The sequence below is a fragment of the Chrysemys picta genome, chromosome 3 (genome assembly GCF_011386835.1).
Source record: "Chrysemys picta bellii isolate R12L10 chromosome 3, ASM1138683v2, whole genome shotgun sequence".
Classification (NCBI taxonomy): domain Eukaryota; kingdom Metazoa; phylum Chordata; order Testudines; family Emydidae; genus Chrysemys; species Chrysemys picta.
In genome coordinates, this window is record NC_088793.1 from 86,229,758 (window position 1) to 86,255,545 (window position 25,788).

General features: G+C 43.3%; 1 protein-coding gene and 1 long non-coding RNA gene across 4 annotated transcripts in view; both read left to right on the forward strand.

The window, feature by feature from the left end:
- Window positions 1–989: 989 nt before the first annotated feature.
- Window positions 990–25,788, forward strand: part of SLC16A10 (solute carrier family 16 member 10) — a 146,291-nt gene continuing 121,492 nt past the window's right edge. The window contains exon 1 of one of the 3 annotated variants that reach the window (XM_005287606.5): window positions 990–1,934. In XM_005287606.5, the coding sequence (XP_005287663.2) occupies window positions 1,574–1,934 (361 nt within the window). In that variant the 5' untranslated portion in view covers window positions 990–1,573. The remainder of the gene's footprint in view (window positions 1,935–25,788) is intronic. The other 2 variants (XM_065590258.1, XM_065590257.1) reach the window with 2 other exon arrangements.
- Window positions 1,938–13,967, forward strand: LOC122174429 (uncharacterized). The gene is made up of 2 exons (XR_010600097.1): window positions 1,938–2,068; window positions 9,328–13,967. It is a non-coding gene; the product is annotated as an uncharacterized LOC122174429 (long non-coding RNA).

Consider the following 25,788-nt stretch of genomic DNA (forward strand, 5'->3'; position numbering starts at 1 on the left):
ATAGGTAAGAGTGTGGGCAGCAGAACTGGCAGCAGAGGATGACAGGGAAAAACAAAAGGGGATAGGGTTTAAGTAGGGGAAGCCACTCTGTGTTTTCCTAACCTCCCAGAAGAAACCCTCCCCAGGTTCAATCCATCAACCCCCTCCAAGCAACTTCACATCCTCCCCAGCCCAAACTCTCTCCAGAACTAGCTCTCCTGACCCTCACCATGCTGGCTCCCATGCCCTGCCACCTTCTTGTGAGGTGCAGGCTTCTGCTCTTTTTGCCCCCAATCCTTCCTGGGAGGAAGGTGGGTGAGGGAAGTGAGGTGTAGGAAAATTCCCTGTGTAGGAAATAGTGACACGTTTGCACTAAGGAGAAATATTGCATGCCACGCGTGATGTCACAACATTTTACGTAAGAGCAGGGCCGATGGCCTTGCTGTGGCCAGCCCCAGGCTAGGGAAAAGTGCCAGCTGTCATTGTAGGTCAAGGAAGCCGCGGCACCTGCCAAAGAGGGGCGTGAAACAGTGCTAGTAGTTCCTTTCTTGTGGTCAGCAGGTGGTATAGCACCTTGCAGTACAGAGGCAGCAGTCACGCAGTGTATTGTGGCAGTAGTGCCTACAGTGTGGCTGACCGTAGTGAGGAGTCATAGCCCCGCTCTTTAACAGAGAGGGAAATACTAAGAGGCTGCCTCCTTTCCCCCCAGTCCTGTGCCGTGAAGGAGGCGGGAATCTGGTAGGAAAGGCTAGGGAGGCAGAGTTAGAGAGGATGGGAAGCAGCATGGCGGGCAGAGATACAACTCCTGGGGACAAGAGGGAGAGTCAGAGCGAAGCACGTGCATAGTCACAGAGGCAGCTGTGGCACTTCCTGATTTTCTGAGGGGAGTTGTTGGGTTAGTGTTAAGGGGGCCGTGTCCGTGGCGTTGTTGCTGCGATTTTCCCGGCCCAGGGGCGGTGCATCCTTGACCCTGAGAATTCATGGGGGGTGGGGGGGGGCGAGTAGCCTCCCTCCTGTTAGGCTGCTGGCCTGATTTCTCCCTCCCACCCTGAGGTGAATCCAGCGCCTCCTCGCGGGGGTGGGGGAAGGGCCTCGGGGCTCCCTCTTGCTGCGCGCGAGCGGCAACCGTTAACTCCCAACTCCCCATCTCGCCGCGCGCACACCCCCGCCCCGGGCACTCAGCACAGCAGCCGCCGGAGCCTGTGACACGCAGCGGCCCCGCCCCCACCGTGTCCGGGGAGGGGGCGTGGCCGCGCCCCTGTCCCATCCAATCGGAGACGCGGTAAGGGGGGATATCCTGCTGTCAGACACCCCCTCCCCCGAGAGGTGCCCCTTCAAAATAACCTGGCGAGCCAGGGGCCGGCGTGTGTGAGGGGACGGGGCAGGGAGAGGTTTCGTACCGCCGGGGCTGCACGGTAATAAAGGGGCTTCCCGCTCGGCGCCGCGGGATGTTCCCAGCCGCCCTGCTGGGCTAGCGGGAGCGCAGCAGCCCCTTCAGGCAGCCGGAGGGAAGCCGCCGCTGCCCCTTCTTGTGGGAGGGGGCTGTCGCCTGTCCCCTCGCCCCGGCTGCGTGCGGCTGAGGGAGCCCGCGGGGATGACGCTGAGCGAGAAGCTGGAGACGCAGGGAGTTGGGGGCGCTCCCGACGCTTCTGTTACCCCCTTGCCCTGCCCGGCGCTGCGGGAGCAGCAGGGCGCCCAGGCGGCGGCTGGGGAGCCGAGGCAAGAGAACCGAGAGGGGTGTCCAGGCGGCCAGTCCGCTCTGCTGATGGCGGGTCCCCAGGAGGGGCAGCAGGGGGCCGAGGCCCCTGAGGGCGGCTGGGGCTGGGTGGTGATGCTGGCCGCCATGTGGTGCAACGGTGCGGTGTTCGGCATCCAGAACTCGTGCGGCGTCCTCTTCGTCTCCATGCTGAGAGAGTTCGGCTCGCAGGACGACAAGCAGCTGGTGTTCAAGACAGGTGAGCGGGGAAGCCCCTTTCCCGCCGTGCCCCGTCCTCGCCACTGCCACCCCCCTCCTCGCTGCGCCCCGCCACTACACGCGAACCCCTGTGTGCATGTGAGACGTCTCTGGCAGTCCCCAGGTTATGTGATGGTTAGTGACCACCTATGTGAGAATCAGTATCGGAGGGTGGGTCTGTCTACAGTGTTTGAGCAAAAAAGCTTCTTTCTTTAACGTGTTGTAAAAACCTAGTGTGGGCAGGATAAGGTAAATGTGCAACTTGCCCTGTCTACACTAGGATTGTTAGTTGGCACATTATAAACACCTTTTCCTTAGTGGAGACAGAGAGATGTAATTTGGCAATTTGAATGTCCAAAAATATTCTTCCCTTGAAACAACAGGGAGCAAAATCTTCCATCTTTAGAAGGAGAGAGATTGTACCTTCTGTCCTGGCTCTATAAAATGAGCCTTGGGAGAGCAGGAGTCTGTGTGAGAGGCAGCAGGGAGAAAATTGCTGGAGAAAGGTGTAGGTATCGTAATCTAGACACTTGTCATTATCTTTATTGGAGATTTTTTTGCGTTGGGGGAAAAACATCTATTTCAAATTGTGCTTAGGTGAATGTTATAATTATTTCTCTCACTCTGGCTGATCTAGCAGTGGCAAAACCAACTGATAAATGAATCCAAAACAGTGTATAGCAGTATTTGAAGTATTTTGAGGTTAGGCTTAGGCCTTGTCTATACTGCAGGCACTACAGTGGCATAGCTACCAGAGGTAGACATTTTTGCTGTAGGAACACCAATTTCCCAAGCAATTTCCTCTCACAAGGTCAACAGAAGCATTCTTTCCTTGACCTTGCTGTGTCTGCACCCAGGATTGGGTTGGCATAGCTATGGTTCTCAGGAGGTATAGATTTTTCACAACCCTGGGTGTCATAGCTGTGTCAACCTACATTTTAGGTGTGTAGACCAGGCCTCAGAGGTTGTAAAGGATTTTTTTAAAAAAATTAAATTATGTACCTGATATTGGACTCTGAGATATGCAGGATTTTCATATGAGTCTTACTAAAATCCCAAACGTAAACTTAATTTTAGTAAACACTGAAGAAATGCTAGTGTCAGACACCTCCAATCACATTCTTTCTTAAATCTGCTGTTACTAAACTGAAATGCTCTATATAGAAATGTGCTTTAAAAAAATACTTGAAAGAATAATTGCTTCAAATGAATGTTGGGTTCCTCAGGATCCCCAGTGCTATAACATCACAAACTGAACACACACAGTCTTCTATTTTGACTGTAATGAAATCTGTAGTTGTTTTTGGAATGTCCTTTAAAAGAGAGATCAGTGATAACGTTTCTTGCTTAAATTACCAATGTTGTTACTCTGCTTTACTAAAATAAGTTTTAGCTAATGTAGTAAGAGTCCCACTGAGGAGCAAGCCCTTCAGAATATTCTTGCTGGGTAGAGAGACCCTATGGATCTCTGGCTGAAAGAACTGGCAGTGGTCTGGCTCTCTTGACTTTAGGATTATTTGGGACCAAAACTGGGATGGAGGGAGAGACACGCTTGTATACCCTCCCTTCCACTTTTTTCTTCCTGATTTCAGCATTTAAAAGAAGAAAGCTTTGTGCTAAAACTCATTTGCCTCAATTTTCTTAGCATAGTCTGAAGTGAGTAGGAAAGGCTTGGGGAGTCCAATTAGAAAAGTGCCAGCAGTGAAATGTGAGTTTTAGAATTGAAGTCTAGCCTCCTACTTCTCAGGTCAGCAGTAGTAGGGTGTGAGAATAGGAAGAATTCTGGATATCAAGATATGACTACACAAAGGATAACCCCTTACGCTGGTATGTTTACACTGCAGTTAGACACTTGCTGCTAGCCTGTGCCAACTGACTGGGACTTGCAGGGCTCGGGCTGTAGGGCGGTTTAATTGCAGTATAGATGTTTGGGCTTGGCCTGCAGTCTAGGGCTCTGGGACCCTCCCACCTTACAGGGTCCTAGAGCCTAGGCTCCAGCCCAAGCCCAAATGTCTACACCACAGTTAAACAGCTCCACAGCCTGAGCCCTGTGAGCCCAAGTCATCTGGCATGGGCCAGCCCACAATCTTTTTTTTTTTTTTTAAGTGCCATGTAGATGCAGTCTATGCAGATGGAAGACTTTTTTTGTTTGTTTGGTGTAGGAATACCATTTCCCCCAAACAGTGGTAGCTACATCAATAGAAGTAGTCTTCCTTCAGAATAGCAGTGTCTACACTGGATATTAGGTCAGCATAACTAGATTGGTCAGGGATGTGGTTTTCCCCCCCCCAACCCCTCATAACGTAGCTGTGTTGACCTAACTTTTAAGTGTAGGCCTGGCCTCAGAGGAAGTCAGCATAACCAAGCTGATGCAGCATCCAGATTGCCATAGAAGGGAATTGGAGTCAGGAAAGTCAGATGGTGTTTAAAAGACAGCTTGGGAAAGGGGAAGAGTAACCGAAGAATAAAAATAGTTCCTCTTTTAAAGGGATGGAGAAAATTTAGAATGCTCAAAGACCATGCAAATGTGTACAATATCTAATCACTCTATATAAAGAGACTAGATAAAGTGTAATTCTAAGATGGCATTTAGAAGCTGAGCCTATGGTTAGGTCCTTATGGATTCTGTGACTGTGGAATTTGCAATGGAATTCAGCCCTTCCCACAGAATTGTGATCCAGAATCTCAACTCTTACTTTAATTAATAAAAAATAAATAAATAAAAAAAATCTAGCCCTTATAGTTTCGAAGATAACTTTGAGAATGTGAACTGTGCAACCCAATGCCTGTCTGAGTTTGCAAAGAACCTGAAACAATGGTTCTAAGAGATGTGAACATCCCAAATCATCTCATTTGGAACCTCATGGACTCTGATTGTGTGGCTGTAGAATCTAGCATTTTTCCAAGATTCTACAGAATCAAGCACTTTTGCTGCTACTGGGCACCCAACATCTTGTGTTGTCTCCCTGCCCCGCTGGGACATAGCAAGCAGCAGCTGTTGACCTGCACCTTTTCCCACAAAGTCGAATTAAATGGATTATAGTGCTACCTTACTGTTTCATAGAACCAGGCAAGGGTGGTTGGGTGATGTATGTGCCAAGGAGCCAGAGCTTGAGTTTAGTTTGCAGCCAGGGAGTGAAAGGAGCCAATAGTGCAGGCTGGCCAGTTAGGCTGCCTAGAGAATGCAGCAGCAGCTGAGGCCTGAGGAGGTAAGAAGATGAACAGATTAACTTTCCTCCAGAATTTAGGTGTCTTACCTGCAAAATTTTGTTCCATTGTGCCACAGTTTACATGCACCTTGCTTATAGGGATCAAGAACCTTTCTTAAAGGGACATTGTTAGACTTCACACTGTGACGGGTTGGATCACAGAAACCCCTTTGGAAGCTGCCACCCGATGCGCAAAGACTACCCCTGCTCCTGTTTTCCCTGCCAGCTCAGGACTCCAGCACCCTGTCTTGCTGAGCCAGACACTCCTGTTTGGCTCCAGACACAGATCCAGGGTCTGAATCACTTGTCCCAAAGCTGCAAGTTTACCTGAAAACAGCTCACAGTAGTGTGCTTGTCTTTAGCACTCAGATGCCCAACTCCCAATGAGGTCTAAACCCAGATAAATCCGTTTTACCCTGCATAAAGCTTATGCAGGGCAAACTCATAAATTGTTCGCCCTCTATAACACTGATAGAGAGATATGCACAGTTGTTTGCTCCCCCAGGTATTAATACATACTCTGAGTAAATTACTAAATAAAAAGTGATTTTATTAAATACAGACAGTAGGATTTAAGTGGTTCAAAGTAGTAACAGACAGAACAAAGTAAGTCACCAAGCAAAATAAAATAAAATGCGCAAATCTATGCCTAATCAAACTAAATACAGATAATCTCACCCTCAGAGATGTTTCAGTAAGTTTTTCTCAGACTGGACACCTTCCAGGCCTGGGCACAATTCTTTCCCCTGGTACAGCTCTTGTTGCAGCTCAGGTGGTAGCTAGGGGATTCTTCATGATGGCTTCTCTCTCTCTCTGTTCTCTTCCCCCCTTTATATATCTTTTGCATAAGGCGGGAACTCTTTGTCTCTCTGTGTTTCCACCCCCCCTCACTGGAAAAGCACCAGGTTAAAGATGGATTCCAGTTCAGGTGACATGATCACATGTCACTGCAAGACTTCATTACTCACTTGCCAGCACACACATATACAGGAAGACTCACAGGTAAATACAGCCATCTGCAGACAATGGGAGTCAAGATTCCAAACCATCATTAATGGTCCACACTTTACACAATTACAATAGGCCCTCAGAGTTACATTTTATATTTCTAGTTTTAGATACAAGAGTGGTACATTTATACAAATCAGATGATCACACTCAGTAGATTATAAGCTTTGTAATGGTACCTTACAAGAGACCTTTTGCATGAGGCATATCCCAGTTACTTACATTCACTTATTACCGTATTTTCTCTAAAACTATCTCAGTTACATTATATTGACTTATTATCAAGTTTTTATAAAACCATATAGACTGCACAACGTCACACACACTTCTGATTAAAAGTATGCTAGGTACATAACTTTCAAATAATACCCATTGTTACTATGATTTGAAAGATACTGGTGAAAGTCTTTCAGGTTTTTTAGTATTCCGTGATTTTTTTTTTTTTTTTTCATACAGCACTTTTGTTGTTTTCCTTGTATAATCAGTCACTTTCTCCCTCTGTGTAAAGATCCTTTATAAGCATCAGCGAGATGCAGAAAAATATTATACATTTTCTTTTAAAAATAAAATCAGGGCATACTGTTTAAAGGACACTCTATCAGACAGGAATTTTACAAATACTATTCCATTTAAAAATGCAAGTTGATAGTATCCTTTAAAACGCTCTTTTAAAATAAATCCTTTTCTTCTTCTTGGAAATTGCATGTTATCTGTATGTGGAATGGAAAAGGGGAATGGTAATGGAGTATGGAGGCTCTTAATGCTTAGTCTGTAGTTCAGATCTTTTGCAGGTCTGTAGTGATAAAAAGCAGTTATCTGATGGTTGTTGCTTGACGTAAGTCAAAGGAGTGGAGGATACCAGTCCATCTTGCATTATAAGAGAACACCATTTGGTACCTGTGCTAACATTCATCATAGAGAGATTTGCAAGGTGAATTACCCAGTCACATCTAGGTCTTGTCTACATTAGTGATATTTGACATGCTAACAACTGTTGGAACCTGAAACATACCATGTATCTGCACGGGTGTGCTGTACTTGCTCTGAAAAGACCAACAGTGACATCTGTCACCATGTTGATCAGCACTGGCAGGTTCAGTGCCAGCATAGACAGCAGTGACTGGCATAAGAGTTTCACTGATTTAATTAGTCCTTCTGTGACCATCCACAGTGTATTGGGCGCTGCTTCTGTAGCTCAGCTTGTCCATCTTCTGGTCCAAGGGCAAGATTTCTGAAATCCTTCACTTATACAAATAGCTCTGCACATCCTCTAGATCTCAGTGTGCACTATTTATGAATAGTATTGACTTCTTTGCAACTGCTGTGTGTTAACAAGTCCACCTCAGAATATGTCTCAGAAGAAGACAACATTGTATAAGCGTGCTGCCAGCTGGCCTAAGGCAATGATCCAGGTGCTTGTAAATATCTACCTTAGGTAGGCTCTGTAAGCTGTAACATCCTGGTATACGGCTTTGTGTCTGAACAATTGCACACCTATGGAGGCTGAGATAATGGTGGACAACATCCAGACACTTGAAAATGGGCTGTTGAGGGACCTGCAGGATGGGGAGGAGAATTCCGTCTCCATTGGCCTCTCTGACCTGGGGCCCAGTGATACCTGATAATCTGAAGAGGTCTTGGAATCACAGCAGAGACTTGCAGGCTGGAGAGGACAATGATCCTGGAGGCCAGGGGACGTCTACACAAGGTAACTATTTCACTGATCAGAGTTGGTTTTGTATGCTAGAGGAACAGTTTTCTGGAATCTAATGAAGACTGGAAGTCTCCCCTCCAGTAAAATTTGGCTTCAGTGCCACGGGTGCAAGGAGCAGGTCCTCTTTTTCAAATGCCAGAATATAGAAAATCTCAGGAGAATTGTGTTGTAATAGGTCATGTATTTGGCATGAAGTCTGAGGCTGTGCATTACATTGTACCATTACAATTATACCAATAAAGTAGACCAGTGTACCCATACAGCTATCTGGTTTTATCTTACTGAAATTGTGTTTTAATCCTGCCTTTCTGCTTAATGTATGAAATAAAGGCATGCACATATGTGAGGATAAAATAGTTTCTCTACCACAGGAATTAGCTAGGAATCGTAGCTATGCCCAACCAGCAAATGCAGGAGGGCAGTCCTATAAAGATAACTGTTAAGCTTGGCATAATTTTTCCCCCTGTCACATGTAATAATCTCAAAAAAATGTTTGGTTAAACAAGTGCAATATCTTGTCAATCAAATTAGTGAGTAATGTTAACTCTCACCTGTGCTCACAAAGAAATTTGTCAAGTATCAGAGGGTTAGCCGTGTTTGTTGCTTTTTACAGATCCAGACTAAGAGTCTTATGGCACTTTTATAGAGTCGACTAACAGATGTATTGGGTATTCACCCACGAAAGCTTATGCTCCACTTTGTCAGATGAATGTAGTGGAAATTTCCAGGGGCAGGTATAAATATGCAGGCAAGAATCAGTCTAGCAATAACGAGGTTAGTTCAATCAGGGAGGATGAGGTCCTCTTCTAGCAGCTACCTCAACTGCTAGAAGAGGACCTCATCCTCCCTGATTGAACTAACCTCGTTATCTCTAAACTGACTCTCGCCTGCATATTTGTACCTGCCCCTGGAAACTTCCACTACATTAATCTGATGAAGTGGGTATTCACCCACGAAAGCTTATGCTCCAATACGTCTGTTAGTCTAAAAGGTGCCACAGGACTCTTTGTCGCTTTTTATGAAATTTGTCTCTATCCAGTTCTGGAGCATGTTCTCTGCACTAATCATTGAAAGTATCTCATCTGCAAACTTGTCAACTGTACACCTGCTTGCTTGAATGGGTCTCTCCCTTTCCTTGCTAGAACTTGTATCACACATTTTCCCCCCTCCCCGCCCCCCGGTGCCTGTTAACTGGCAACAAGTAATTCTCGTTTAGCCCATTGGTAGTGTGCATGTGTTCCAACCCTGCTCTGTATGCAGTTTTCCATCTCCCTCAAATCCTGTGCTTTGAGCTAATGTGAAATTTTGGAGATTTCAAGGGCTTCTTTACCATTTTGAATCACAGGACTGAATATCTTGTAATAAGGCACTGAAATTTGAAAGTAAACTATTTTTATTGTATTTCTTGGTATTCCGAGGACTGTCATAAATCCAATATTCTTTTACTTTTTTCCTCATTTCAGAGACCACTTCTGCAACAAAGGTGTAAGTGGGAAATGCTGGCATGTTACATAGAAGGACTTGGGAGCACAAGTGACAGTGTTTGGCAAATCGAAGGACAAGGAGATGAGCCAAAAGAAGATCTGTTCCTCAGCCTTCAGAGGGATGTGAAAAGAAACTGACAGAATTTAAGTTCAAGGATGAAAATTCTACCATTTTTGAATGCCACGGCAGACCTAGATAGGCAGAGAGAATCCATTATGGACTCCATATATCCTGATACAGTAATGGGGGACTGCAAGAGCTCTACTGTAAGGGGGTACATGCAACATCAAAGGCAGCTTGGTCAGTTAACCCATTCATGGGTCCCTGCACCTGTTCAGTATGTTCAGTATTCTTGGCATAGTGCTGTGATATAGGACAGGCGAAGCTCTTATTGAACTGCACAATGTTCACCTGCTCCTTCCTGTAAGGCCCAAAACACTCCATTCCTGCCTGTAAGATGGACATGAATTTCATGCCTCAGTAGGCCAGAAAACAGAATAGAGTTGGTTACTGTAGATGGCCTGCATGTTTGAGAGAAATAATGCCAAATCAATTTTAAGTACAACTGTACTTTTTTTCCTTTTGAAGACCAAAACTGTTTCATTAATCCATTACCTTCCTCAACCAAAACTATAAATTCAGAAAAATACTTCTGTTTCATGAGGTCAAAGCTTATGTGGGAAAATATATTTAGTAGCATAAAATGCATAATTAAATGTTAGCTACTTAGCTGCCTCAGTGAAGTCCATACCCTCCCCCCCAATGTGTTCTGTGGAAGGGTTTAAGTGTATTAACCATTGTCTTACCGTTGTAACATTGTGGTTCACTGTTTGTAACAAGAGTAGGCTTGTGTAACTTTATGGGAACAACTACCATAAAACCCTTTTAACCATTTATTAAATACATAATGTAAAAACTTGTCCGTCTGACATTGACATTAAGGTAATGGAGTGGCTGATATGGAACTCAATTAATAATGAATTAAAGGCGGGTAATATAGTTACTTTCCATGAACCCATAGTAATTGGAATTAAGTCCTATCAAACTATCAACCAAATTTTTAATGGCATCAAAAAGTTAAAGGTAATAGCATTGATCCAATCTATTTAGACTTCTGTCAGGTGTTTGACGTGGTGCTGCATGACATTTTTGATTTTAAACAAATTGGGATACAAAATTAACATGGCACACATTAATGGATTAAAAACTGGCTAACTGATCTGTCACAAAATGTCATTAACGGAATCATCATTGAACGAGTGAGTTTCTAGTGGGGCCATGCAGGGATGGTTCTTGGCTCTATGCTATTTAACATCTAACATATTTTTATCTGTGATCTGCAAGAATACTTAAAATAATCACTGATAAAGTTTGCAAATGACAAGCAATGGGGGGGGGGGGGGTTTAAATCGTCATCTCATTAACATTTTTTTTAGTCCCCTCTAATTTTGCAGTCTCCTTCTAGACCTTATGTGATTAGTATTCTATTCCATGTGATGTTTTCTTCATCTCATTCCTTATGCATCCTAATACCTTGTTTGCTTTTATTTTTTAAAATCACCATTGAGCAGAGATCTTCATTGAGCTGTCTATAGTCAGGCCTAGGTGCATTTTATGAGTTGATAGCTAATTTAGAACCGTGTAAGCTGTATGAGCAGTTAAACTGTCTTCCTCCTCTGTGACTGACTTTGCATTTATCAACTATTTGTATTAGTATAGTGTCTAGGAGCCCTAATAATTTCCATTTTCCAAATTCAGTTGGAGTGTGGAAAGTGAAGCAGAGAGAGCTAGCAACTTGTCAGACCTCACATACTGTAGCAAATAACTGGCAAAATGGGGAATATTGCTTTCTTGACACATCCTGATTCCAACCAAGCTGCTTCTATAAGAGTTCCAGTGCCTAACCACTGTTGTAAATCACGATCTATGCTAATATCTATTTAATTCTATATGAAGCAGCATATCAATACATCATATTCCATAAGTATTAAAGGTGTTTTTCCCCCATGTTTGCTGGTCACCTTGGCCACCTGTATGATCCCATAGAGGTGTGCTTTAACGCAGGATAAAATATTGACATCAGCAGAATACTCAAAACAACCTGGAGTCCTGAAACTTCCTTTTAGTATAGTGCAGAATCACCAAATGATGACTACAAAATACTACATACTTGGGGCGGGGGAAGCTTGTCCATGAACTTTATCTTTATCTGCAAACTATTAAGTATTAACTGTAATAAAAGGTAAATGGGTTTCTCACTACTGCTCAATGCATTACATTGAATGTTAAGGGTCCAAACCGTACAGATAAAATGCATGCATTGACTGGTACAAATTCACTAAAATCTGACCCTTAACAGCACTATGAGCCACTATTGCAAACCCTGAGATGAGAGCTATGTACCAGCAACTCCTGTTAAAGGTGTTGAGCCCTCACAATTCCCAGTAACTCAAGAGAGGTTTAAAAAATATAGAGGTGTAAAATTGTTGAACTGTAATTGATAAACACTGAGGGAAGGCACTTAATCTTTATGGTCCTTTCTATGCTATAGTTACAAATGTCAACACATTATAACAACTTTATTTTGCATGTGTAGATTAGAGCAGTCTGTTATCTCACTGGGCATAGCTGTGTTGTAATTGTAGTGCAGATGGGGGTCCAAAATGATAGATATCTAAATAGGCTTCCAGACTTGTACATTGTGCTAGTAATGTACCAAACTGGTAAGTTCAGTTGGCATTTTAAACTGGTGGATGAGGCTAACGCACACTGTGTGTGTGTAATATATATACATTTTTTTATTTTATTTTTTGGTGTGGGGTGGAGAGATGGGGCACTTGAGTTGGCAACGTGATCCTCCTTCATTGGAAGTGTTGTCATTTTTCTTTAAAGCAAATAGAATTAGATCCAAGAAACTAAACAGCTGCAGTACATATTTTGGAAGGTCATTAGGGAAAACCTATAATGGAGAGGTTTTAAAATTTCTTCTGTTGAGCCATTTGAAAAGAGATCATACTTGAGAATTCCTTTTAAATTTTTTAAAATATTGTTTCTTCCAGCTCCTAAAATCCAAATCATGAAACTTGGGTTCTCTTCTGTTTCATATTGGACTTTTTTGTTTGTTGCTGAAGTAGTGGCTTTGGCCCTTTATACTTTCTATTTTTAAGCATGCACTCATGGGGATAGCTATTTCTGAGAGCATATCTAAAGGTATTCAGTATATTTGCACAGGAAGCCTTTTTTCAGTGAATCTCATATAAGATGATTTTTTTCTTATTCTCAAACCAGAGTCTATTAAAGTTGTTTATACAATTGGGGCTTTAAAATAGTCAGTGGGAAAACTTAACACTGAACTCCAGAGTTAAAAGAAATTAAATCTCCATATTTATAATTTCTGTAACTGCTGGGTGCATGCAGTAGTTTGGAAAATTAAATCAGCCCTAAGAAGTTTTCTGGTGGCTTGAATAAAATGTACAAGCCTGAGATGTGTGTTTTTAATCCTATCAAAACAATCCTAATTCTCACAAATTGAAGTGCAGGTTGCCAACAAATTTATACCTCTATGCTTTTTAAAATCTCATAGACAAAGTACAGCAGTTTAATGAACCTATATACTTTCACACAGTGAGATAGCTGACCCTTAAAAGGGGGCGGGCGGGCGCAGAGTCAGCTAGCTGTAGTGGGAAGGGAGGGATAGGATGCCATGTAGAAGACTGACAAGAGCAGTATTAGGCTGTGTATCCCCAGTCAGTCTTACTCAGTATGCCTTTCCTCTGCTGTTTAGGGTGTGGTGTGGTGTTTTTTTTTTTTTTTTTTTTTTTTTAAACGCTGGCAAGTGCCACATTGTATGCTGTTAATGCTACCCCTGAGATGTAGAATAGCTTTCTATATATTTATAGCATGCCTCTTGAAATGCCCCTCATTTCAAGTGATCTCATTCATCTTATTCTCAAAGTTACCAGTACCACAAACTTCTTGTCCTTGACTTTTCACTTCTAAAAATATTTACAACAGAAATGAGATTTAAAAGATAGTTATACACTGAAGGAATGAGTCCCATGTCAGTGGGAGTTTCCTGCATGAATAACTTTTTTGTGTTCCTTGTCATGTGAAAGATTCAAAATATTTCACATTTGGGCTGTAGTAGGTTGAGAGCTGTGTTACAGCAAACTAACATTTTACTTGGCTTTTAAGTAAATCTTAATGCATTTTTATTGAAACCTTTAAATTTTTTTAATAGAGAAAATCAGAAACATGTTTCTTAAGGAAAATGGGTGTAATGTACTATGTCAACTCTGCTTGTTGTACCCCAAGACTTCTGCTTGTTTTCCAAGCTGATGCTATAGTGCAGTACTGAGGGACCCATAGATACCCAGTTAGCAGGAGTGATCAGTGCACACAATTCCTCCACAGAGATCCCACCCTTGCTGGTCTGGTACCAAGCTCAAAGTCTGATACTGTTTTTCCATTAGATTGTCATCCGTGATTTCAGTTTCTACTGCTCTTTGTAGCTGTTAGTGATCACAAATGTTCTTTGACCTTTATGTGATTTCTGTATTGTGCAATTGTATAATATACACCCTAACTTTTTACATTAAAAAAACTGTAGCAAAATCAATAGAAGAGGGCTTATTCTTAAATCCTTTTAGCTGAACATACTTTCAGTACATTATCAAAATACCTTGAAGTAAATATTTGTTTACTGATTTGATTCTTTTAGTGAGCACTACATTTGGGTATTTTAAAAAAATGAACACTCACGAGAAGCATTTAAAATCTACTAAATGACAATTGTGAAGTAATATTCTTTACCCTATGTATAAAAATTATATGGTATATCTGTGCTGATAACTCCTCAACTGGAGTATTGCAGCCAAGTCTGGGTGCCACATTTCAGGAAAGCTCGAGAGGAGAGCACAAAAATGATTAAAGGCCTAGAAAACAACCTGTAAGGAAAGACTGAAAAAAATTGGTTTGTTTAGTGTGGAGAAGATAGCTGAAAACTGTTGCGTTCCTCCTCAGTCATGTAAAAGGTTGTTACAAGGAGGAGGGTGAAAATTGTTCTCCTTAACCTCTGAGGATAGGACAAGAAGCAACGGGCTTAAATTACAGCCAGAGAGGTTTAGGTTGGACAGTAGGAAAAAATTCCTGACTGTCAGGGTAATTAAGCACTGGACAAATTGCCTAGGGAGGATGTGGAATCTCCATCATTAGAGGTTTTTAAGAACATGTGGGCAAACTTTTTGGCCAAGGGCCACATCTGGGAATAGAAATTGTATGGTGGGCCATGAATGCTCACAAAATTGGGGTTATGGTGCGGGAGGGGGTGGGGGAGTGGGGCGCGGGGTGGTGGTGGTGAGGGCTCTGGAGTGGTGCTGGGGAAGAGGAGTTTGGGGTGTAGGAGGGTGCTCTGGACTGGGATTGATGGGTTTGGAGGGTGGGAGGAGGATCAGGGTTGGTGCAGGGGATTGGGGCATGAGGGGAGGCTCAGGGGTGCAGGCTCTGGGCAGTGCTTACCTCAAGCGATTCCTGAAAGCAATGGCATGTCCCTTCTCCGGCTCCTACGTAGAGGTGTGGCCAGGCGTCTCTTTACACTGCCCTGTCTGCAGGCAGCACCCCTGCAGTTCCCATTGGCTGTGGTTCCTGGCCAATGGGAGCTGCAGGGGTGGTGCTTGCGGTGGGGGTAGCGTGCAGAGCGCAGCCCCCTGGGTGCCCCATGCATAGGAGTCAGAGGGGGGACATGCCACTGCTTCCGGGAGCTGCGTGGAGCATCCCCCAAGGCGTGCCAGAGTGGGGCAAGCCCCAGACCCTACTCCCCAGCGAGAGCTCAAGGGCCGGATTAAAACAGCTGATGGTCTAGATCCATCCTGCAAGCCGTAGTTTGCCCAGCCCTGGGTTAGACAAACACCTGCCAGGAATGGTCTAGTTATTATGTAGTCCTGACTTTAGTGCAGGGGACTGGACTAGATGACCTATTGAGGTCCCTTTCAGTCAAACACTTCTATGATTTTGTGTGCTGCATGATGAGGGTTTGCCTCCCATTGCCAGTCCCTTATGAAAATGACTGTTCTTGCATTTAGAAAAACAACTTAAGAATTTTTGTACCAAGAGATTTTACTATGAACTATTGAGAATCTAGTGGAACTACAAACAAATGCCATGGAAGATAATCTCTGATAACATTTTGCTATAGTAAAGAAGACTGTTGAGAACTGTATTTTGACAGCATTAAACTAGAAATGGTCAACACTTTTGATTATGGTTGTGTGGGTTAAGGAATAAAACTGAGATTGAAATATTGAGTCTTAAAGCCAAGGCATTTGTGCATGATTTACTGGTAAAATGACCTGGAATGTTTCACAACAGAAGCCTGTTTTTACACAGCTTTTCACAGGCTGTATATCCAGCATGTACAAAATTTGACATTAGCCATGTTACTATGTCTAGGAGTATGTTGTACTTCACTCTTCACTTATGGTACATGATAGTAATTCATTTAGTTTCTGTGACTCAGTTGCTGTTGGGGTAGTAAATGCTTCATTTGTCACTAAATCAGGCATGTGGCAACCAATGGCACCATAATATTCAGTGTACTACTGATGGTCCATTTCTAATTTTCCCCTAATATCCAGTGTGTGTTCGGCATCTGGGCTCAGTCCTGCAAAGTGCTGAGTAACAACTGGAGGTGATGAGCACCTTGCTAGATTGAGCCATTCTAGAAAATGATTTCTCTGGTCTTCTAAGATTTTGTTTACTTTTTAGCTAAATTCTTCATGGGCAACTACTTTACTTCTCTCTCCAGCATTGCTTTTGTGTTTTTTGCCTTACACAAATGAAGAGGAAAGGCACCTGATTTTCCACTTGCAACAGCTCTTTCAAGATATCCATTATTGGGTTTTTCTGATCTGTCTGTGTTCAGCTCTGGCCTCTGCCTGCAGTTGAGTTGCCCACAGTGTTCTACACTTTTGCCAGTGCTCAGGCACATTGTAACCAGAGAAGTGGATGAAGATGAAATGTCTCCTTATCATTTTAGTAGTTTTTTCCATTATTCTAATGACAATATATTTTTAAAAATGCTTTAATAAAGGCAAATTGTAATCCATTTCAATCAGAAAGAAAATAAGGTACAAGTAACATTTAATCTAATTAGTGTATCTTCCTACTCTAATTGTGATGACTGTGAGCATCTGGTGGCAACTGAGCATGAACTGTGAAAAAAGTCAAAGCAACCTAATCCCCATTATTTTTGCTCACTGAAGAGGATAAATAAATTACCAGGCACTAATCTTTGGATAATTGCTCTGATTTGAGTTGGAGATCTTAATTCTGATATAAATTAGTTCTGTAAGATTGTAGAACTGTTAAAACTAGTGGACTGTTCAAAAAAGCCTAATAGATGAGTGAATGCCATGAGCCTTCATTTTTGTTCTCATTATAACAGTTATAGTGAAACCCTGGAATCCATGTATTAGAGAGAGATACTACTGTCTTCATTTGAACGTTACCAAAACGACACCAATTTTCAATTGCATTTTACATGCATGATCATAAACCAAAATAGAATATTTTTGGAAAGTTTGAGGGCAAGGCATTTGTGGAATAAGAATCCATAATGAAGTATATTTCAATTCAGTATACAACCCATGCTCAGTGTGGCTCTCTGTCAGACCTGGGTCTTCTAGCTCAGGCAGTGTAGAGACTCATGCTTTTATATTCAGAGGTCCAGACATCTTCTCCAGGGACATTGTTACGTATGGAATTTTCCCAACTTTTTGAGGTTTCACATACCTTAAACAGCTTGGTGTTCAAACTCCACATTTTGTTTTAGTCTGTTCTCAAGGAGAACTGGTGCCTTTGGCTAATTTTGGACACTTTGGCTGTATCTTAAAGTTGTTAGCTGAGGCAGCCTCATGAGGTCCAAGAGGTGTGCCAGCTGTTCACACGTTCCGTAGAATGCTCACAGTTGCAAGTTTCCTAAAGTAAATACTGGAACATTTGGAGTGGTATGGGCAATATTTTGCTTGTAAACACGAGTTGCAGTCTTCATACAGTCTTTATCCATGTGTATTTTAGGATGCTCACACTGTATGCCGTAACTCTGTTGTAAATATTTCCCTGATTCAAATTTATTTACATTTATTGCTGCTACACGTGTCAAGACCAGACTATAAATCATTTCTAAATTACTGACATTCCCATATACACAACTCATGAATCTAGATTTAGTTGAAAATACATATCAAGACCTTTAGGGAAATAGATCTTTCTAAAGGAATATGACTGTAAAAAAACCGGACCCTTTAAAACCTGAAAATTAAGGTGGCAGTTCATGATCTGAAAGTATAGAAATGCACATAAGAGGACCCAAACACTCTGAACTGTTTTGTCAATCAACATTCAAAACTGGGAGATAACTGAATGCCTTAACAGCACTTATCACATCAGTGACACTTAAAAAGCAAACTACTTTCCCCACCCTTTAGTACTTGTGTGCAGAAGTCCTCTTAAAAGAAATCAACTTTAAAAATTGGGCTTATACCTTTGTTTGCTTATTTGTGATATGTATTGATTTCCTGAAAGGTTGTTTTTACATTAAAAATTTGAGTTTAGTTTATTCTGATTTTCCAGGAAAAACAAGGAACTTAGGAATTGCCTTCCTGGAGCAGACCCTCAATCCATCTAGTCCAATAAGAACAAATAAAAATTAGCAGGCTTCCGACACCTGATACCGTGCTAGTGAAACCTTATTTTTAGAGAGGGAGAAAGAGCGCTTTATTCTGATTAAGTAGAACTAATTTGTATTTTTGTCGTCTATATACTTAACTCAAGTGCCTGAAAAACATTTTGGAGAAAAGATACCTTTGTGAAGGAAATTTCTACCCCTTCAATTAAATGGCTGAAGGAGCTTATAATCCATGCTGAACACCTACAAGGAGGCCTTTAGTAAAAGTAGGAAAAATGAAACATTATGTTGCTCAACTTGTTAGTTAATTTAATTATACTCTAAAGTAGTATGTAAACTATGCATTTGGCTTTTGATTGCTGTGACAAACTTCTTTAAATCCATCTGCAGTCATGGGGAGGGGGGTGTTTGGGGGGGGGGGGGAGAGAGGGATCAAGCTTTTAGACCTCTACCTAAAATAGTGACCAAATTCAGGACATTTCTTCATTTCCCTAAATATATGGGGTTTCCCATGTAAGTGTTGAGATAGGGGGCATGGATCAGTGTTGACATTGCGCTTCCTCGTCAGTACCTAGCCTGAGCCAGGGAAGCTAATAATCTGACCAGTGTACCAAATGTGGTGACGAATCCTGGTCACATGCTACCTGAGACACATCACACATATGCTAAGAAGAAGTGTAGAGACTTCAAAGATAACTGCTTGTGTGTATGTGTGTGTGTGCGCACGCACGCTGGGGTTTTTTATTACCAGTTTAAGTCCAGATCTCAGCTGGTGCAAAAAGTCATAGCTCTATTAACTTCAGTTGAGCTATGACAATTTACACAAGGTGGAGATCTGGTCCTGATTCTGTAATTAGACATATTGAATAGAATCTCTATTTTACACTCCAGATTTCTTCTAACAGCACATGGAGAACTCTTACACTACAGTAGAGATCCCCAAACTGTGGGGTGTATGTCCCCACCCCGGAGGCATGGAGGAAAATTTGTGTGTGTGCGTGCAGCTGGGGGGACCAGCCCCCCACAGGGGGTGGGGAGGGAGCACCACCCAGCTCTGCTTCTGACCCTGGCCCTGGCTGCTGGCCCTAGCTTCGGCCCCCTTACCTATGGCTATGTTCCCACCCCTCCCAGAGCTGTGGCCCTGTTCCCAGCCCCTGTTCCGGGCGGGGGGTGGGGGAGGAAGAGCGTGGACAGGGGTAAGTGGGGGGCATGAGTTAAAAAGTTTGGGGACCACTGCCCTAGAGAGAAGAGTAGCCCAACATGAAATGCTACTCCATATTTAATAAAGAAACATTCTTCCTACCTGAGTCTCATGATAATGCTAGAATTTCTTTGTATGACCACCCCTTTGATTCCAAAGGCCAGTGTTGGTTAGTGAAATGTTTTTACAAACCAGTTGTAAAAGTTTTTTACTATATACTCTCAGGCTAGATTTGCAAAAGCAGATTCTTTCTTTGTACATGAATAGGCCCAAGTACACACACAAATAAATAATAGATTATTGCCTTTGAAAGTTACTTTAAGAGCTAGATTTACAAAAGGACTTGGGTGCCTTAATTGCAGAATCAGACGTCACGGGGATTTTCAAAAACCTGCCCTGAAACCTACAGGCACTTAAAATCACTCAGTGCCTCACTTTTTGCAGTAAAAGCTCTCTAGGCATCTATGTTTCTACCTATGTGCACTGCAGCCCCATATCAGGCATCTGGATGCCAGTATGATGCATGAACTAGGGGACGATAGGCAGAGGAATGCCTAACTTGCCTGTGGTAAGGCTTACCAATATAGTAAGCCTGTTCAAACCCCATCTGCTGGGTTGGGCCCCTATAGACAAGTGTACCCAAAATGGAGGAGTACCGCCTCCTTCAACTTTTAGTCCAGTGATTATGGTTCAAACCTCGGATGTGCGAGACTCCTGATTCAGGTCCCTCCATCATCTGAGGGGTAGAAGGGATTTAAACTGGGATCTGCCACTTCTCAGGTGAGTACCCTAACCACTGGGATATTTTTATATGAGCTCCCTTACTCTCTCTTGTTGAATCTGTTCCACTTTGGGTAAATCATGAAATAATCACTTGGGGGTGTGGTGAAGTGAGAGAGAGGGTGCAAGCAAGCATGAGAATGACTCAGTAGGCTGGTGACTGGTGGTTAGAGCACTCACCTGGGAGGTGAGACTCAGAATTCACAAAAAGAACAGGAGTACTTGTGGCACCTTAGAGACTAACGAATTTATTTGAGCATAAGCTTTCGTGGGCTACAGCCCACTTCATCGGATGCATAGAATGGAACACACAGAAGATATTTATACATACAGAGAACATGAAAAGGTGGAAGTAGCCATACCAACTGTAAGAGGCCAATCAATTGAGATGAGCTATCATCAGCAGGAGAAAAAAAACTTTTGGAGAAAAAAACTATCAGCCGTCCCCAGCATAGTCAGTTTCCCCTCACACCTTTTAGTGACTGTCTGGCTCATTTCCTTTTGATGTGGCAACATCTAATTTTGAGTCTTGGACATCATCTCAGCCGGTACATGAGTCCCTGTCTATCCCCTCTCCAAAACCCCCTTCCCTGTACCTTTTTAGAGACCTCTCTCAAGAGTAGTCTCAGACAGCAAGTAGACTCCTAATCCAAATAGGGGTGATAGAGCTGATACCTCCTCACCATGGGGAAGGGCTTTCACTCCAAATATTTCCTAATCCCCAAAAAGACAGGGAGTTGGACAACCATCCTGGATGTCAAGCAGTTGAATATCTTCATCCACCACTCAAAATTCATGATTATTGTAGCCACTATAATTCCCTCCCTGAATGTTAATGACTGTTTTACAGCTCTCAATTTTAAAGGATATTTATCTTCTTATAATGTCCACTCAGTGCACAGGAAATTTCTGTGTTTTATGGTGGGTTCGGCGCACTTCCAGTAGAAGTTGCTCTCCTTCGGCCTTTCAGTGGCTACAAGGACCTTTACAAAGGTTATGGCCATTATAGCAATGCATCTGTGCTGTCACAGCTACTATGTTTCCCTAGGGACTATAGAATTTATAGGAACAGTTTTGGACTTGGTTGTGGGCAGGGCCTACTTGCCACAGGACAGATTCTTTGTGATGAAAGACCTCCATATCCAGCTTTAACTCAGCCCGCTGATGACATTTAGGTCCTGCTTGCTCCTCCTAGGCACACATGACATTGTGCACGTGACCCCCCTTCACGTGGCTTTATCAGAGTGGCCTCCAGGCCTGGCTGAGGAAGGCCTACATTCTGACAGGGACTCCTTGGACAAGAATCTCACTTACTCCCAGCATCCAGGAATCTCTTGTGGTGGGAGAAGAGAGACTGTGGGGGTGGGGTGTCTCTCTCTTTCCACCCCACCGACAAGAACATTTGTTATGGACACTTCTGTTCTATGCTGGGGAGCACACCTGGATCACTGTGTAGCCCAGGGCTCCTCAAGCTTGCAGCAACGTATGGAGTAAGCAAGCTATTCTTGCCTTTCTTCCAATCCATTCATATCCACGTCTGATCGAATAATATGACCACTGTTATATAAACAAACAGGTGAGCCAAAGTCCTCACCGTTCTACAGAGAGGTGGTATAGCTCTGGAATTAGTGGATCTGACATCAGATCACTCTCTCAGCAATGCATCTATCAGGGGTAATTAACTCCCTAGCAGGCACTTTCATGAGAATCATGAGTGGGAGTTCCATTAGTCAGTGACCCAGCAGATATTTCATTTGCAGGGCTTCCTATCTTGGGACTGCTTTGAAACTTAGGCAAACAAGAAGTGCCCAGTTTACTGCTCTTGGAACACATAGGGATGCTGCTTCAGAGGGGATGCCTTCTTAGTGCAATGGTTATTATACCTGTTGATGTATTCCTTCCCTCCCATACCCCTCCAACCACACCTCCCCAGTAAAAAAAGATGGACAAAGCAACAATAATCTTAACTCCTTGGTGGCCAAGGCAATTCTGGTTCACGGTGGCAGATGGCAACTTGTCCATGTATTCACCTATGGATGTTTCTGAATCTGCTGTCACGGAACGGGGTCAGGACCAACCATCCCAACCTGGGATCCCTCCATCTGGCAGCCTGGCTTTTGAATGGGCAATGGACATAGAGAAATCCTGCTTGAAGGAAGTCCAAGCCATCCTTAGTAGCAGGGAGCTCTCAATAAGGAAATGTTCTGCTGTCAAATAGAAGCACTTTCCCTGTGGTGCCATGAGCATCAACTGCTTCTAGAGGAGGCCACTGTTCCCTCTCCTACTCTCATTGAAATCTTTGGACTTCTCACTAAGTTCACTGTGTGTAATTTAGCAGCCGACAGGTGTGGAGGAGCATGTGGTTCGGACTGACACATCGCTTAGGGGAGGATCTATTAATGGAGATTCTCTATGTCCTAGCAAGGAGGAGAGGATGGAAGATGATAAAATACAAGTAAAGTATCGGGGGGTAGCTGTGTTAGTCTGGATCTGTAAAAAGCGACAAAGAGTCCTGTGGCACCTTATAGACTAACAGATGTATTGGAGCATAAGCTTTCGTGGGTGAATACCCACTTCATCAGACGCATGTACGTGTATTCACCCACGAAAGCTTATGCTCCAATACGTCTGTTAGTCTATAAGGTGCCACAGGACTCTGTCGCAAAATACAGGTAGAATCTGATGAAAAATAGTCAAATGGGACTTTTTTCCCATTCAATTACATCATGTAATGGCAGACAGCTAAAAAGTGACAAGTTTTTAAAGTGCTTATATACGAATGCTACAAGTCTAAATAGTATGAGTGAACTAGAGTGCTTTGTATTAAATGATGATATTGATATAATAGGCATCACAGAAACTTGGTGGAATGAGGATAATCAATGGGACACAGTAATACCAGGGTACAAAATATATCGCAAGGACAGAATAGTTTGTGCTGGTGGGGGAGTGGCATTGTATGTGAAAGAAAGTGTAGAATCAAATGAAATAAAAATCTTAAATGAACCAAACTGTACCATAAAATCTCTGGATAGTAATTCTAGGCTTTAATAAGAATATAGCAGTAGGGATATATTACCGACCACCTGACCAGGATGGTGATAGTGGCTGTGAAATGCTCAGGGAGATGAGAGGCTATTAAAATAAAAAACTCAATAGTAATGGGGGATTTCAACTATCCCCATATTGCCTGGGTACATGTCACTTCAGGATGGGGTGCAGAGATAAAGTTTCTTGACACCTTAAATGACTGCTTCTCAGAGCAGCTAGTCCTGGAACCCACAAGGGGAGAGGCAGTTCGTGATTCAGTCCTAAGTGGAGCACAGGATCTGATCCAACAGGTAAATATAGTTGGACCATTTGGTAATAGTGACCGTAATATAATTAAATTTAACATCCCTGTGGTGGGGGAAACACCACAGCAGCCCAATACTGTAGCATTTAATTTCAGAAAGGGGAACTACACAAAAATGAGGAGGTTAGTTAAAGAGAAATTAAAAGGTACAGTGCCAAAAGTGAAATCCCTGCAAGCTGCATGGAAACTTTTTTTAAAGACCCCATAATCGAGGCTCAACTTAAATGTATACCCCAAATTAAAACGCATAGTAAGAACCAGGAAAGTGCCACCATGGCTAAACAGCAAAGTAAAAAACAGTGAGAGGCAAAAAGGCACCCTTTAAACAGTGGAAGTTGAATTCTAGTGAGGAAAATAGAAAGGTGCATCAATTCTGGCAAGTGAAGTGTAAAAATATAATTAGGAAGGCCAAAAAAAAAAAATGAAGAACAGCTAGCCAAAGACTCAGAGTAATAGCAAAACATTTTTAAGTACATCAGAAGCAGGAAGCCTGCTAAGCAAACAGTGGGGCCACTGGGCGATCGAAATGCTAAAGGAGCACTCAAGGACAAAAGGTCATTGCAGAGAAACTAAATTAATTCTTTGCATCAGTCTTCACGGCTGAGGATGTTAGTGAGATTCCCAAACCTGAGCCATTCTTTTTAGGTGACAAAACTGTCATTAGAGGAGGTTTTGGAACAAATTGATAACCTAAACAGTAATAAGTCACCAGGACCAGATGGTATTCACCCAAGAGTTCTGAAGGAACTCAAATGTGAAATTGCAGAACTACTAACTGTAGTCTGTAACCTATCATTTAAATCTGATTCTGTACCAAATGACTGGAGGATAGCTATTGTGATGCCAATTTTTAAAAAGGGCTCCAGAGGTGATCCCAGCAATTACAGGCAAACTGGTTGAAACTATAGTAAAGAACAAAATTGTCAGACACATAGATGAACATAATTTGTTGGGGAAGTCAACATGGTTTTTGTAAAGGGAAATTGTGCCTCACCAATCTACTAGAATTCTTTGGCAGAGTTGAGAGGGGAGTAGCATCTCACCTCTGCCCAGCTACTGCAGTCTGGAGAAGGGGTAATGCCCCTTTGTCATGAATTTGGTATCACGTCATTTTCTGACAAACTTACTCCTGGGGGAATTCTGCACTATGCGCAATGCAGAATTTTGGAGAAATTAATGTTTTTTTCGCAGATTTTCCTTTTCCTGACAGAAATGGGTTGCAGTGCTGCTGGCCACCACTAGGAGGTGCTAGACCTGGCAGAGCCCAGCTCGCACATAGAGGACACTGTGGGGTCGAAAGTGAGGAGTAAAGAGTTCCTAGTAGCTGCAGTTTCCTGCATGCCATGAGGGAAGGAGACGGCAGTGCGCAGGAAACTCCACACAAGCCTGAGACTGAGCATCAGGCTGTTTCTCCCTCTGGATCACTGAACTCTGAGGGATGCGGGGCGGGGGACAAGGCTGGGCTCTAGGGGGTGAGAGAGGTGGGTGTCTGGGCTGTGGGGGGGGTTGCCCTGCGACTGGGTTCTGTGGTGGTAGGAAGGCTGGTGTCTGGCCTGGAGGGAGGGGTCACGGCTGTGCTCTGGCAAGGAGGGATTGTGGGTGTCTGGCCCCCTGGCTGGGCTCTGACGGAGTGGAGAGGGGGCAGAGAAACAGGAACTGGGTTGTCATAGGGTATTTTTAAACTCTCTACTCCTGGGGGAATTTTTGTGTCTTTGTATTGTCACAGACATGCTTACTGACCGGTATTTTGAAATAAATTACCAAAATAATTGAAAATGGTGTGATTATATAGTGGTGTTTGGACACCCAAAATTTGCAGACTTCTTAATTTTTTGGTGCAGAATACCCCAGGAGTACTTACTGCCCTAAATTCTCTCCTTGCTGCAGCTGTTCATAGCTCTGAAGAAACCTCCCTCTTTGCTCTGCCTCTTTCAGCTTAAGCCTTTCTAGGGTTTGTGGTTGATTTGGCGTAGAATCTGTAAATAGGATTATTTCCTCTTTTGGGATTTTAATGGTGGCCTTGTGCATTTGCAGGGTTTAGTTCAGGGATCGGCAACCTTTGGCACGCGGCCCGCCTGGTGTGCCGGGCCGGTTTGTTTACCTGCCGTGTCCGCAGGTTTGGCCGATCATGGCTCCCACTGGCCGCAGTATGCTGCTCCAGGCCAATGGGGGCTGTGGGAAGCGGCGCGGGCTGAGGGATGTGCTGGCCGCTGCTTCCTGCAGCCCCCATTGGCCTGGAGCGATGAACTGCAGCCAGTGGGAGCCGCGATCAGCCGAACCTGCCGACACAGCAGGTAAACAAACCGGTTCGGCCCGCCAGGGTGCTTTCCCTGGTGGGCCGCGTGCCAAAGGTTGCTGATCCCTGGTTTAGTTTGTTAAAAGCTATTTTAAACAGCATGTGGTATGTGACAGGAGAATAT